The sequence below is a fragment of the Puma concolor genome, chromosome B2, assembly GCF_028749965.1.
Source record: "Puma concolor isolate L17-30 chromosome B2, mPumCon1.1.hap2, whole genome shotgun sequence".
In the NCBI taxonomy this organism is placed as follows: Eukaryota; Metazoa; Chordata; class Mammalia; order Carnivora; family Felidae; genus Puma; species Puma concolor.
Genome location: NC_141671.1, coordinates 27,049,863 through 27,065,900, shown reverse-complemented (window position 1 = coordinate 27,065,900; position 16,038 = coordinate 27,049,863). Strand labels below are relative to the sequence as shown.

The 16,038-nt window shown below is 36.3% G+C and overlaps 1 protein-coding gene across 2 annotated transcripts in view; it reads right to left on the bottom strand.

The window, feature by feature from the left end:
- The window catches only part of GMDS (GDP-mannose 4,6-dehydratase), a 644,323-nt gene that overhangs the window by 343,684 nt on the left and 284,601 nt on the right, over positions 1 to 16,038 (bottom strand). For both annotated transcript variants that reach the window (XM_086706440.1, XM_086706441.1), the window contains exons 5-6: positions 1,265 to 1,457; positions 281 to 385 (exon numbers count right to left, since the gene is read on the bottom strand). In XM_086706440.1, the coding sequence (XP_086562566.1) occupies positions 281 to 385; positions 1,265 to 1,457 (298 nt within the window). The remainder of the gene's footprint in view (positions 1 to 280; positions 386 to 1,264; positions 1,458 to 16,038) is intronic.

The window sequence follows — 16,038 nt, the reverse complement described above, 5'->3', positions numbered from 1 at the left end:
TATACGTATTATATACTGTATTCTTACAATAAACTTAGCTAGATAGAAGAAAATATTATTAATAAAGTCATAAGAGAAAACACATTGTCAGTACTGTACTGTAAAAAATCTGTATAAGCAGACCTGCACAGTTCAAAACCTTGTTGTGCAAGGGTCAATTGTAGTTAAAAGCAGATGTGAAGTTTTCCCCAGTCTGCACAGTACATATACAGAATATAACATACAACTTTTTTAGTTGTAAAAGTCTGAAATTCTCTTGTCCATTAACATATTTACTGACCTCTTCTAGGACTCTCGTGATTGAAGAGAATGCCATTCACCGCAAAGAGATTATATGCCTCACGGAAGTTCACCACAATCCAATAGGCATAGAGTTTTGCTGCCCCTGTTGAACAATTTTTTAAAAGGAAATAAAAGACAGTAATTATTATAAATGATGGTGTCTCCTTATAAAAGACAGTGATTTTCACTCATCTTAAATAAGTAACAACTTGCAAAAACTATAATTTATATTACATTAAGATAGAAAAAAATTTGAATGAAAGCCAAAGACAAAATAAAGTTTCTTTTGCCAGTTAATCATGTGCACAAGAAAATATTTAAGAATTTTTTACTTTTGTAATAGCCACAGTTCTGTCTTCCACAATCTAACTGATTCAACTATAGTATGCAATATATCAAGTTGACCTAAGATCTTATTCCCATTTTCTTAGTTTTAAGGAATTAGAAAGTAAAAAAAAAAAAAAAAAAAAAAAAAAGGAATCTTAATATTCTAGATGCTTAGAAGTTTTATCACTAAAGTCTTCCATGAATACTCTTTTTTAAAAAATATATAAGATATAATAGACCTGGTTTTTTTGTTCATTCGTTTTTAAATATCTGAACCCAGGGAAACTTCCGTTGGGAAAATAAAAAACATGAAATGAAATCTATCACTTCAGCAAATCTTACAACAGTTTAGTAAAAAAAAAGTCATGTGGGCCTAATTTTCCTTTCAAAGTGATCTGTATGGAAGACTGAATGAACATGGATTGGTGAAGTGAAGTGGTAATTTCACCCTGGAGGCAATGGTAGCAAATACTTGTAGTTAGCAGTGTATAAAGGTATGCTTCTCAATGTCTGCTCACTTAGTCCAATCTGAGTGTTAATCTCACACTCAAATGACTTCAGATGAGAGAAAGGAACAGAATTAAAGCAGAAGCACACACACGCCCATGCCAAAAGAACATGGCACATGTACAAGTTTATACCCATGCATTCTCACCATACGGTGACCGAGGATAAAAAGGAGTTGTCTCCTTCTGGGGTATTTCTTGCACTTTCCCATAAAGTTCACTAGTTGAGGCTTGGTAGAACTTCACAGAGTTGATAAGGCCACAGGTCTTAACTGCATCCAGAAGCCGCAAAGTGCCAACTCCATCAACATCTGCAGTATATTCAGCCAAGTCAAAAGAAATCTGGAAATAGCAGGTGAAGACAGTGTTACATTAATGTTTAGCAGCAACATAGATGCTGACGGTGGTAAAACAAACACATTTTACAATTTCACTTACTTAGAAATGTTATGCTTATAAAAAAAATCATACAATTTCACTCAAATATGGAATTTAAGAAAAAGACAGATGAACATAGGGGAAGGGAAGCAAAAATAAGATAAAAACAGACAGGAAGACAAACCATAATAGACTCTTAATACAGAGAAGAACCTGAGGGTTCCTGGTGGGGTGTTGGGTGGAAGAAGGGCATTTGTTGGGATGAGCACTGGGTGTCATATGTAAGAGATGAATTACTAAATTCTATTCCTGAAATCATTATTACATTATATGTTAACTAACTTGGATTTAAAATTTAAAAAAAAGAAAAAGAGGGGTGCCTGGGTGGCTCACTCAGTTGAGTGTCCAACTTTAGTATAGGTCATGATCTCATAGTTCGTGAGTTCGAGCCCCGGGTCGGGCTCTGTGCTGACAGCTCAGAGCCTGGAGCGTGCTTTGAATTCTGTGCCTCCCTCTCTCTCTACCCCTACCCTGTTTGTGCTCAATCTCTCTCTCTCTCTCTCAAAAATAAATACACATTAAAAAATAAAAAAAAAGAAAGAAATAAAAATAAATAAAAATCATGGAAAAATATTTTCTAATAGCAGAATAAGAGTATGAATGTGATCTATTCTAACATCAAATGACTGAAAAATATCTTAAGAAATATCTATTAATTATCCATGGTAAAGTGAAGAACACTTTAAACACACATATTACTTCCTAATTCTAGGCTGAATTCCCTATGGCAGTGGTTCTCAAAGTGCAAACCCTTGCTCCTCAGAATCACCTGTGGTATTTCTAAAATGCCAGAATGAACCAATCTCTTGGGGGTAGAATCCTAGGAAATCCACATTTATAATGAGTCAATCCCAGTTGACTTTTATGCAGAGAAGTTTGAGAATATGTGTTTTGGACACAGTTGATTTTTTAAAAGATTGTTTTATTTTTTTAATTTTTAACTAAGATACAAGATTTTTAGCATATCACATGCATACATAATCTTTTAATTTTGAGGCACATTAAATACAGTAAGTACTAATGTATAGAATTGAATGATTTCCAAAAAGAGGTTTCAAGGAATAAATATTTTGCACTTCCTTAGGATGGTTCTTAAAAATAAATGTGACTGATATATTATTTTTCTTAAATTATTTCTAAGCACAATAAATATAAATTAACCTAATATTAAAATGTCCCCAAATAGTAATGATGAAAATCTTTGTCACTGGTTTATTTGCAGGCCAATAACAGCTGGGCACAATACAAAGATGCTTCCCTGCTGCCTGGTGAATGACCTCAATCTTCACCTGGAAAAACCCCTCTCTGAGGTGAGTGAGGTTACCGGCCCTCATTGCTGCCAGTCCTGAGTGTCACCTGGGCACAAGCTGCAGTCTTGTGCAGTCTGTCTTTAGGGAACTTGGGCGATTGGTGAACACAGACCTGACTCAAAACGCATGTCATCTAGGCCTGTCAGTAAAATTCACATGGCAGACGTGAGATAAAACAGGATAAGAGTAGGGGTGCCTGGGTGGCTCAGTTGGTTAAACACCCAACTACAGTTCAGGTCATAATCTCACACAGTTTGTGACTTCGAGCCCCACAATCAGCCTTGTGCTGACAGCTCAGAGACTGGAGCCTGCTTCAGATTCTGTGTCTCCCTCTCTCTCTGGCCCTCCCCTGCTTGTGCTCTTTCTCTCTCAAGAATAAATAAACCCTTAAAAAATTTTATTTTTATTTCTTTATTAATTTTTTTACATGTTTATTTATTTTCGAGGGTCAGAGAGACAGAGTACAAGCAGGGGCAGGGCAGAGAGGAGAGGGAGACACAGAATCTGAAGCAGGCTCCAGGCTCTGAGCTGTCAGCACAGAGCCCGACATGGGGCTCGAACTCATGAACCGTGAGATCATGACCTGAGCTGGAATCAGACGCTTAACCGATTAAGCCACCCAGGCACCGCCCCAAAATTTTTTTTAAATAGGATAAAAGTATGTTTCCTCCTAAGCTTTCATAGGCAAGAAAGCACAATTTGGGGTTACACTTTTCAAGTAACAGTTTCTTACAATAAAATTTACATACCATAAAATTGACCCTGTTAAAGTTTACGACTCAGTGGTTTTTAGTATTCACAGCATTATGCACTCATCACCACCATCTAATTCCAGAATGTGTTCGTCATCCCCTAAAGAAACACCATACTCATTAGCAATCTCTTGCCCATCTTCCCTTCCCACCCCCACAGCCACTAATCTACTTCCTGCATCTATGCAGTGACCTATTCTGGATGTTTCATACATATGGAATCATAACATGTGGCCTTTTATAACTGGCTTCTTTCACATATCATATTTCCATTTCTCTTGGACATGTACCTAGAAGTAGTGTCATTTGCATACAACATTTAACATTTTGAGGAACTGCCACATTATTTTCTAAAGTGGCTGCACCATTTCACATTCTTACCAGCACTAAATAAGGGTTCCAATTGTTCCACTGTCTACTCAACACTTATTATAGTCTGTCTTACTGATTGTAGACATCCTAGAGAGTGTGAAGTTGTATATCACTGTGGGTTTTTTTATTATTAAGGTATAATAGACATAAAATATTATCTTAGTTCCAGGTGTACAATAATAATTTGGTATATGCATATATCATGAAATGGCCACAAGTCTAGTTAACATCCAACACCACACACAGTTACAAAATTTTTGATGATGACTTTTAAGATCTAGTCTCTTAGCAACTTGCAAATGATACAATACAGCATTATTAACTATAGTCATCATACTATACATCACCATGACTTATTTACTTTACAATTGCAAGTCTGTACATTTTGACCACCTTCACCCATTTCACCCACTGTCCACCACCTCACTCTCTTGTCTCTGGCAATGACCAAATTATTCTCTGTATCTATGACTGTATTTGTTTTCTCTTTTACTTTTTTTTAGATTCCACATACACATGAGATCATAAAGTAGTATCATGAGTAGTTATCTCTCTGTCTGGCCTTTTTCACTTATCATAATGTCTTCAAGTTTCTTGCATGTTGTCACAAATAGCAGGATGTCCTTCTTTCCTTCTTAATATAATATTCCATTGTATATATTCGCCACATCTGCTTTATCCATTCAGCCACCGATGGACACTTAGGTTGCTTCCATATCTTTGCTACTGTTAATAATGCTGCAATGAACATGAGGATGTAACTACCTTTTCCAATTAGTGTTTTCATTTCCTTAGGAATTGCTGGATCATATGGTAGTTCTATTTTTAATTTTTTAAGGAAACTCCATGCTGTTTTCCACAGTGGCTACACCAATACATTCCTGTATTCCCACTAATAGTGCACAAGGGTCCCCTTTTCTCCACATCCTCACCAACACTTGCTTTCTCTTAACTTTTTGATAATAGCTATTCTAACAGGTATAATATGATATCTCATTATGGTTTTGATTTGCATTTCCCTGATGATTAATGATATTGAGCACCTTGTCATGTATGTGTTGGCCATCTGTCTTTTTTTAGAAAAATGTCTATTCAGATCTGCACATTTTTAAATCAGATTTTTTTTTTTTTTTGCTATTGAGTTGTTTGAAGTCTTTATTTTGGATATTAGACCCTTATCAGATATATGATTTGCAAATATTTTCTCCCATTCAGTAGGTTGCCTTTCCAGTCTATTGATGGTTTCTATTGCTGTGCAGAAGCTTTTCAGTTTAATGTACTCCAACTTATTTTATTTTTGCTTTAGTTGCCTTTGCTTTTGGTGTGAAATCCAAAAAATAATCACCAGTACCAATGTCAAGGACCTTACCACCTGTGTTGTTGTTGTTGTTGTTTTTCTAGTTATATACTTTCTGGTCTTACATGCAAGTCTTTAATTTATTTAATTTTGGTGTTTGGTGTCAGATAGTGGTCCAGTTTAATTCTTTTGTATATGGCTGCCTAGTTTTCCCAATGCTATTTATTAGGAAGACTGTCCTTTCCCCATTATACATTCTTGGTTCTTTCATCATAAATTAGTTACCATCTATGTATAGGTTTATTTCAGGGGTCTTGGTTCTGTTCAAATGATCTATGCATCTGTTTTTATGCCAATACCATATTGTTTTGGTTACAATAGCTTTATATGACAGCTCGTAATCAGGAAGTATGGTACCTCTTGAAATCAGGAAGCATCATGGTGCCTCTAGCTTTGTTCTCAAGATTTTGCTTTGGTTATTAGGATTCTTTCGTGGTTCCACACAAATGTCTCACTGTGGTTTTGATTTGCACTTACCTAATGACTAATGATGTTAAGCATCCTTTCATGTGCCTATTGGTCATTTGTACATCTTATATGCAGAGATGTCTATTCAGATCTTTTGCCCATTTTTAAGTTTGGTTATTTATCTTTTTTATTATTGAGTTATAAAAGTTCTTTATATATTCTGGATAAAAATCTCTTACCAGATACATGGATTGTAATTGTCTTTTTACTTTTTTCCCCAGCTTTATTGATAGGTAACTGACATGTAACATTGTGTAAATTTAAGGTATACAAACACTTTCACTTTCTTAATGGTATCCTATGAAACATAAAAGTCCAATTTATCTAATTTTTCTTTTGTGTTTGTGCTTTGGTGTCATATCTTAAAATGCTTTGCTTAACTCAAGAGCATAAAGACTTACTTCTAGTTTTATTCCAAGAGTTTTATAGTTTTATTTCTCATGTTTAGATCTTCAATCAGTTTTGGCTAATTTTTATGTATGTGGTGAGCCAGAAGTCCAAAGTAGTTGTTTGCACATCGATGTCAAGTCCCAAAACTGTTTGCTGAAAAGGCTATTCTTTTTCCACTGAATGGTCTTGGAATTGGGTCATTTTGTTCTCAAAAAAAAAAAAAAAAAAAAAAAAAAAAAGCTGTGGCTCCAATTTGAGGGTATAGTTCATTGAGTGGATCTCAGAAGATGGGGATGTCAGGGCTCTTGAGCAGACCACTCAACCACTCTTCCTGGCTGTAGTTTTCTTATAGTATAGTGCCACCACTATACATTTATAGGACATTTTACAATTCGAAAATGCTTTTGTTGGAGCTTTATAACAATTCTAGGAGAAACAGAAACCAGTTCTGAGGTTCACAGAGAATGACTTGATAAAAGTCACACTAAAAGTCAGGAACAGCAAATCTGGGTCTCCATTCCTGGAATGGTGCTCAGTGCTCAGCCTTTCTGAGACTCACTCTGTGAGGACACAATGAAAGCCTCAGACTCTGGCAAGACACAGAAATGCACATATGTGCAACTGTGTATGCATGTACATGTGTGCAGGTATACCTGCAGAGTGCTGCCATGTTGTCTACAGTTTCTAACGATTCATGAAATGCAGATGAAAAAACCATGAACCAGATGATCTTTAAGATCCTTTCTACATATCAGCCAAGCCAATACTTAAATCTTTTTTTTATGTATAAATTAATATCTAATCACATTTGGAATCTGTCTTGATGGGATCAGTCAAGTATGAAGGGCAAGACAATGTTGGATATTTTTTTCTCTTTGGCTATTTTTTTTCATTTATATACATATTATATAAACAGCTATATGAAAAGAAAAGCTGACATATGAATACTCAATATTGAGCAGACATCATTCTAAACATCTTGCATATACATGTTTAATCCTAAAACAGGTAAACACTAAAACTGAGGCACAGAAGGCTGAAGGCAAGTGTTGAAGCCACATACTATACTTACAGGAAAGTTATATATATTATATAATTGTATTTTATATTCACAGTGAAGCAGAAGTCCTTGTGTATATATATGCTCCTATTTCTGAAACACAGGATAAGGAGATTCTGCACAACAAAAAGCTTTTCTTGTGCTAGAATATCCAATTAATCATGTCCAAAAGAATTAAAAGCAGTTAGGCTTAAGAAAGTAAATATGGCAGGGGAGTGGGAGTTATAGGGCAGGATGGTTCTGTACAGATTTTTTTAGTAAGTCCATCAAGAATTCAGCATATGTTTAATGTTCAAAATGCTGAAGAATATGATTGGCTAATAAAATCTAACTGTCCACAAGGTTTTATAATATAGAGCAACAAATTAACTGGCTTTCTTTAAAAAAAAAAAAAAAATCAGACTACTCCTCTGTAGCTTGATAAACCTCTCATGGTTAAAAGTACGATTCTGAAATACACCGGAACATCAGGGGTCTGGAAAGTTACAGGCCAAATCTGTTCCTATGCCTGTTTTTGTAATAAAGTTTTATAGAAACATAGCCACATCCATTCATTTATGTGTTTTCTATGATTGCTTTCACACTGTAACAGCAGAGTTGAGTAGCTGAGACACAGAATATATATTCTACAAAAACGAAAATATTTACTAACTGGCTCTTTACAGAAAGAGCTTTCTGCACCCTGAACTAAATCATAGTTATATTTTGGGGCCAAGACTGAATAATTAAAAAAAAGTTTATCATTACTTCTTCCATATTTCCTCAATATTACAGGATGAATATGGAGTATGCTTCCGATCACGAACAGAGCGGCATTTTCAGAGGCATGGAGACTCTGTTAACAGTAGGAACTTATTTTATCTAATAAGGAGAACAAAAAAATAAGACTGATAAAAAACCAAAGCCTACAAAATTAGTCCCTACCTTCCCCTTCTAAAATTTTTTTCTTCACTTGGCTTTTGGAGCCCTACCTTCTTCTAATTCTCTTCTACTTCACTGACACAACTTCCTGGGCTCTTGTGCTGTCCCACCATCTCCACTCTGGCCCTGTGGCTCCTTCCCACCCACTGTGAGGTGTCTCACTCGGTCTCAGTTTCACATTAGCATCACTGTGCCTAGGACCCCAAGGGTCCATCTCCAGGCCTGCCTGGACCTGAGCTGTAGGACCCCCCCCCCATTTCTTCCCATCTGTTTGACAGGCTTCATATCATCTCATGTTGAACTGGCTCAAAACAGAATTCTGGATGTTGTCGCCAAAGTTCTTCCCTTGGCCTCTCCTATGCAAATGATACCCATTTACCTACTGCTTGAGACAAAACCTAGGTTTCATGGATGCCCTTCTTGTCCTTCAGAATTCACAGAAATAACACCTTCCCCACTACCATCTGCAGCATCCTTATGAAAGCTGCATCACCTTCCACCAGGACTATAGCAGCACCTGAGCAGCTACTAGTTCAACCACAGTCCTCCTCCCACCCGGCCCCCAAGTGCTTCTCCATCTCATTGCCTACTCTGCTTTCTCTCACTAACGACCCTACCTCTCTGGACATTCTGCTGTCCCCAGACTAGTGCCAACTCCTGCCTACAACCTTTACACTTGTGTCCCTTCTATGTGTGTGTGTTCTTCCTTCTTTACTATCTCTCTTTTTTCTTCCCTTATCTCTGTTCAGATGTCACCCCTTAGAAAGGGCTTCTTTGCCTTCCTCTGTATCTAAAACACCCAATGCTTTGTCATCTCTATATTTACCCAGGACTCCACGCTGCTTCATTTCTTCTTCATTTTAATATATTATCTGTTACTTGTTTATTTTCTATCACCTTCATCAAAATGTAAGCTCCTTGATGGCGAGGATTTTATCTTTTCTATTGTATCCCTCAGACTGAAACGTTGCTTGGCATGGTATTTGTTGAATGAAGACAGCGTGTAAACAAATGAGGAATTTATATGTCAAATATACAAATAACAAAATAAAAATACAAAAAAAACCCAAAAACTAGTAGAAAAGAAAACAGGCTACCAGAATGATTGAAAGGGTTGGTAATTTCACAGTACTGAAATAGGTAAAATTTCCAAGAGCAAGATGGACAAAATTCTATATAAATTTCAAAGGTTTAGTATAACAATTATTAAACAAAGGTTTAATGATTAAATACTACACTATATAAAGAGGTAGAATTCAGAGTAAAGGAGAACCATCTTAGACTATAATCAATGAAGTGGGTGTAGGAGAAATGGGTTATTGAAATGTCCAAAGATCTTGTAGTGGGATATCCTCATCTGTAACACACTATTAGGACAGTCTCAGAGAAGAGTAGTAAAGCCTTATAGAACCAGAGAAGTATTTAAAATTAAAAGAAAATAGTTAATTCAAGTACAAATATAAAGAAAATTGCTCTTCTCAACATTCAAAGACATAAACAGATATCCTCAGTTATCCTCATTTGTATATCAGTGGTAAATCATGGCCTCACTTAAAACAAAAAGAAAATTAGAAATGGTCACCTAAAAGTCTATGTGGGATCCATACATGAACTGAAGGTTTACAGTGCAATTCTACATAGACTGCAGATTGGAATGTAAATTCTAGAACTGTTTTAATTGTATCAGACTATTATACTGCAGGTCTGGGTTCACTGTGCTAGATTTCACATTAAATAAAGCAAATAATAATGATAATTCTACCATCTTTAAAGCCTTATTCCTCTTCAAGGTTATCATAAATTCATGTCCATTCTATAACCACACGAAAAATGAGCAGAGCTGGAAGTGGGCATTCTAACCAAGTAGGATGAGAAAATTGTGTTGATGATGACATTTAAAATGTTATTTATATTAGCTTATTATAAGAGAACATGAACTATGTCCAATTAGTAGATTGGTTTCCAAAATGGCGGTGACTGCAGTGCTGCCATTTTTACCTATAAAAAATGATCACCAAAATTGAATACATGAGGTCAGAAATGTTTTTCACCTGAAACACAAAGGAAACTTTATAGAGGAATTTAAAGATACACAAAGTTATTTGTAGTAGGTGTAGCGTGAGACCACTTGGCTATCCGTATACCCTTATAATGTATGTTGTTTGCAGCCTCCAAGTCCAACATGACTTGGCCTCTCCAACCTCACTCCCTATCTGCCTCCATGCCAGCCCCACTAGTCCCTCAATGCTCCCAGTAAGCCCTACCTCAGGGCCTGGGTGTTCATTCTTCCCTCCACTCAGAACATTTTGCCCCTGGATATTTGCTTGGCTGGCTCCCTTCACTTCTTTCCCTCACAAAGCCTTCCCTGACCTTGCCATTTAGAGCAAACAGTTCTTTCCAACCCATCCTCTCACTGCAGACATCTCTCCAGAGTACCCAACACATTTGACTCTAAGTGTCTTCATTTGTTTAGCCAGCCTGTAAGCTTTCTGAGGACAGCAGGTTATTGGTGTTTTTCCCCCAGGCTTCCTACCACTTAGAAGAGTTCCTGTCACACAGAAGGTGCTCCAGAAACATTATTTGAATGAATACAGTGGCACTAAGTCTGAAGTTTAGGCATGTAATTTCTCAATGACCTTATTTTACAATTAATAATGGAGTGAACTTTACATATGAAGCATATGAAATTTTAAAAATCTCAATGAATGAGCCAAAGTTTCCTGAATAAAAATGTTGCCTCAGAGAAAAGACTGGTGTGGCAAAAGAACTATATATTGAAAAAGATAATCAGAGACCAGAACACTTCCTCTAACACTTGCTTTTAGAGACATAGGAGGCTCAAAATACCAGTAGGCTGGAAATGCCTAAGACCACACAAGCAGCTGCACTGTTTTACTACTCCTCAAGACTTTGAATCTACAAGTGAGAGTTATTAGCCAATGAGAACAACAATAAAACATTACTTTCCATCATGAATCAGCCTTTCTCAGCAGAAATCCAGCAAAGCTGGCATTTATTTAGCAGCTGGAACTAGAAGTAAATCTGTTTTAACAGAGTGAAACAAGTATGGATTCTGAAGAATTGTATGTCAGTGGGCAGGAAGGGATTCCTTGAGGGGATCTAGAGAGGGTGCACTCCTGTATTAGAAGCACCCTCCCCAAGCAGCAGGGCAACATATCCTGATTATAGGAAATACAAAGGTGTAAAGAAACAGACCCCTGTATTCCTCACTTGTCTTATGGGTACAGATCAGAAAAAAATGTGGTGGCTCCTGGGTGACTCAGTCAGTTGAGCATCTGACTATTGATTTTGGCTCAGGTCATGATCCCAGGGCTGTGGGACCGAGCCCTGTGTCAGGATTTGTGCTGGGCATGGAGCCTGGTTGAGAAGATTCTCTCTCTCTTTCTCTCTCTCTCTCTCTCTCTCACTCTCTCTCACCCTCTTCCCCTCTCCCCCACTTGTACTCTAAGAAAAAGAAAAAAAAGAAGAAAAAGAAAAAGTAAGAGGTGTGAAGAGGTTACAAAATGAATGCAATAGGAATTAAGACAGGCATGGCTGAAATGTTTGTAACAAGGTAGGGATATAGACTTAAAGGAGCAGAGATGACAAGGACAAATCAAAAAGGGCTCAGCGAAGAGATGGCCTACATAAGCAAATGTAGATGGAGGGGTATGAAGCCATCTAATGGATGGGCCAGCATGAGCAAAAGGAGGGAAAATGCACTGGCCATGTTTGGGAAACAAGAAGCCTCCAGTTTAGATGGAGAAAGGACAAGAAACAGAAGGAACTAATTTTGTAAACACCAGTAGAAGTCATTCTGGGAAAGGTCTTATATGCCAGCCTGTAGTTTGTTTAGCAGGTACTGAGGAGGAACAATGGTTCTAGAACTGAGGAGCAGCATCATTTCAACAAGGGCTTCTCGCTGTGCACTACAGTCCAAGATGCATCTTTTTTGCCCCCAGCCCAGCCAAGGCCCAGATCAGAAACATTTATTACTCACATTTATAAACCTGATTTTATATGATTTTTCCTTATTCACTGCACTTGTATTTTTGTTCAAAACCTTTTATAATTACAAATTGGAACACCAAGTAATCATAAGGGCATTACTTCATTGAAATGATACACTCCTGCCAGACTGAACAAATGTGATATCTTTATTTACCTTTATATGTCCAATATAAATTAATATGTAGTTTCCAATAAGTTTTTGAAATCCTCAAAGTAGACTAAGGACTCTCAGAGGGAATCAGAACTTTCATTATACAGAACAAGGTAACAATCCCCAGATGCACCATGCTCCAAAAAAAACTCTGATAGAGTCAAGGCAGCACCATACTGCTTTTGTCTCTGTCTACTCCCCACAGTGTGGGGACCAGGCTTTTCCATGTGTCATTCCTATTGCTTACTAGCCAAGTTAGATTTGTTGAATGAATGAATGAATGAATGAATGACTAACATAAACTTTTTTTCACACCATATTTTTACCATCAAGACAAATTGAAACTTTTTCTAATCAGAGTAGAAAAGATATATGGTATTCTACTCATAGAGTTTTCTAACGTTTTTGCCTTCTTGAAGAGCACAGTTCCTGCTGTGGAAGGTCAACCACACTACAATACCTTATTAAATCTTATCACTCTTCCCATTTACTAACACCAAAAGGAAGCTCAGCTGTCCCAGGACAGCTTCAGTTTGAATTCTTTCAGTTTGAAAATCTTCATTTCTGACATGAGTTTTTGTCCCCCACTTCAGCAATAACACCTTGGTCACAATTCTTTGCCACATTCTGTATCTCCAAGAATCTCTGGCCCCATTCTTTAAAACCTTTCTTGATTTCTCATTTAAGAGAGACCACAAGTTGAAAAAAAGAAAACAATTAAACTATGTCTCTAGGTTTTGTAGAAAATCTTAATTTAAAAATACTTTGTGACTCCAATTATCACAAATCAGCTATAGCAGACATCTTTTTGTTTTCCAGTTTACAGAATTGTATCAGCTGGTGATAAACATAGAAAAACCTGTAATGATTTTTGTATGAAAAAACAATACCAGAAGTAACTATCCAATTTTTCAAGAGCAAAAGTTACAAAGATTCTCTACAAATAAGCAGAAATACAAGCTTACTACATGAAAGTAATTACATTGGAATACTAAACCAAGGTCCACAAGGTCCATGGATAGAATTCAAGGAGGCATGTAGATCTGGATAAGAAAAATATACACTTTCATTTCTAGCAAATTCTATCTGAAATTGACAATTTCTTTCAATTTTGAATATAAGCAAAAATCCTTGGTAATAATAGCACCACATGTGACTTTTTCACCAATGGATATTCAAGACATTTTTATACCACAGCATAGTTGCTACAAAGGTCTTAAAGTATCACTTGTGCCCATCACTGCTTTGAAGTCACAGTGGTGACTTCAGGTCTCGCCATATAATGTATCACATCACATTATTACATCACAAGCCTGGCTTTTAATAATTATAATACTAGCATATGAATATAATTCGTTTCCTTTGTAACCCTAACTGTTTTGCTTTATGCTTTTCAAAAACATTACCCTGAGAATATGTATAGGCTTCACCAGACTACTTGAAGGAGTCATGGCATAGGAAAGAATGTCTGCTGTATATTGAGTGGTAGTGACAGAGTATTAATACTTTAGAATGTGGTTAAAGAAGAAAAACTCCTCTAAAAGAGATCCTACCTTAGGCCACAAAACAAACTTAACAAATTTAAGAAGATTAAAATCATATCAAACACCTTTCTGACCACAAAGGAATGAAACTACAAATTACATGAAGAAAACTGGAAAATTCACAAACATGTGGCAAATCAACAACATGCTACTGAATAACCAACGGGTAAAAGGAGAAATCAAAAGAAAAAAACAAACAGAATACCCTGAGAGAAACAAAATGGAAATGTAACATAACAAAATGTATGGGATGCAGAAAAAGCAGTTCTAAAAGGCTTATAAGTTCATAGTGATAAATGCCTTTCTGAAGAAACATGAAAAGTTTCAAATAAGCAACCTAACTTCAGACCTCAAGGAACCAGAAACAGAACAAAAACAAAGCTAGTAGAAGAAATGAAATAACAAAGATTAGAGCAGAAATAAATGAAATAGAGACTAAAAAGACAAGAAGATGGTATTAAAGATCAATGAAACTGAGGGCTGCTTCTTCGTTAAAGATAAATTGACAAACCTTTAACTTGACTCACCAAGAAAAAAAAGAGAGGGTGCTCAAATAAAATGAGAAATGAAAGAGATGTTATAATTGAAACCGAGAGAAAAGAAAAAGAATCATAAGAGACTACTATGACCAATTAAACCCCAACAAACTAGACAACTTAGAAGAAATGAATAAATTCCTAGAAACATACAACCCATCAAGACTCCCATCAAGACTCCCATCAAGACTAAATCATGATGAGGGGCGCCTGGGTGGCGCAGTCGGTTAAGCGTCCGACTTCAGCCAGGTCACGATCTCGTGGTCCGGGATTTCGAGCCCGGCGTCAGGCTCTGGGCTGATGGCTCAGAGCCTGGAGCCTGTTTCCGATTCTGTGTCTCCCTCTCTCTCTGCCCCTCTCCCGTTCATGCTCTGTCTCTCTGTCCCAAAAAGAAATAAACGTTGAAAAAAAAATTTTTTTTAAAAAAGACTAAATCATGATGAAACATGAAACAGAAAATCTGAGTAGACCAATTATAAAAAGGAGATTGAATCGGTAATCAAAGACTCTTAAAAAAAACAAAAGTCCAATACCAGATGGCTTCACTGGTTATTTCGGCCAAACATTCAAAGAATACCAATACCTCTCAAACACTTCCAAAAAACAGAAGCAGGGAAACCTTTTTCAAATACATTTTACAAATTCAGCACTATCTTGATGCCAAAACCAGACAATGATGCCACCAAATAAATAAATAAAATAAAGGATAATATCCCTGGTGGACACTGATGTAAATAAATCAATAATTATTGGCAAACTGAATTAGCAAACTGAATTTTAATGATCATTAAAAATATCATACACCATGAGCAAGTGGGATTTGTTCCAAAGATGCCAGAATGGTTCAACACCTGTATATCAGTCAATGTGACACATCAAACTAACAATATGCAGGATAAAAATGTATGACCATCTCAAAAGATGAAGAAAAAGCAATTGACCAAATTCAATACCCATTTATGATAAAAACTGAACAAAGCAGGTAAAGAGGAAACATACTTCAACAAAATAAAGGCCATATATGACAAGCCCACAGCTAAAATCATACTCAATGGTGACAGGCTGAAACTGTTTCCTCTAATATCAGGAATAACACAAGGATGCCCATTCTCCCCACTTTTATACAGCATAGTATTGGAAGTCCTAGCCTGAGCATTTAGGCAAGGAAAAGAAATAAAAATTATCCACATTGGGAAGGAAAAAGTAAAACTATCATTATTTGCAGATGACATATTATATATAGAAAACCCTAAAGACTCCATCAAAAAGCTGTTAGAACGAGTAAACAAATTCAGTGACAATGGAGGATACAAAATCAATACACAAAAATCCATTGTTTATTTATACTAATGACAAACTATCAGAAAGAGTAATTTAAAAAACAATGCCATTTACAATTGCATCAAAAAGAAGAAAAGAACTAAAATTAATTTCAACCAAGGAGGTGAAAGACCTATATATTGAAAACCACAAGGCATTGATGAAAGAAACTGAAGACACAAATGTAGAGATTACCATGGTCATGGATTAAAAGAACTAATATTGTTAAAATGTTCATACTACACAAAACAATATACAGATCTAATATAATCCCTATGAAAATTACACTGTCA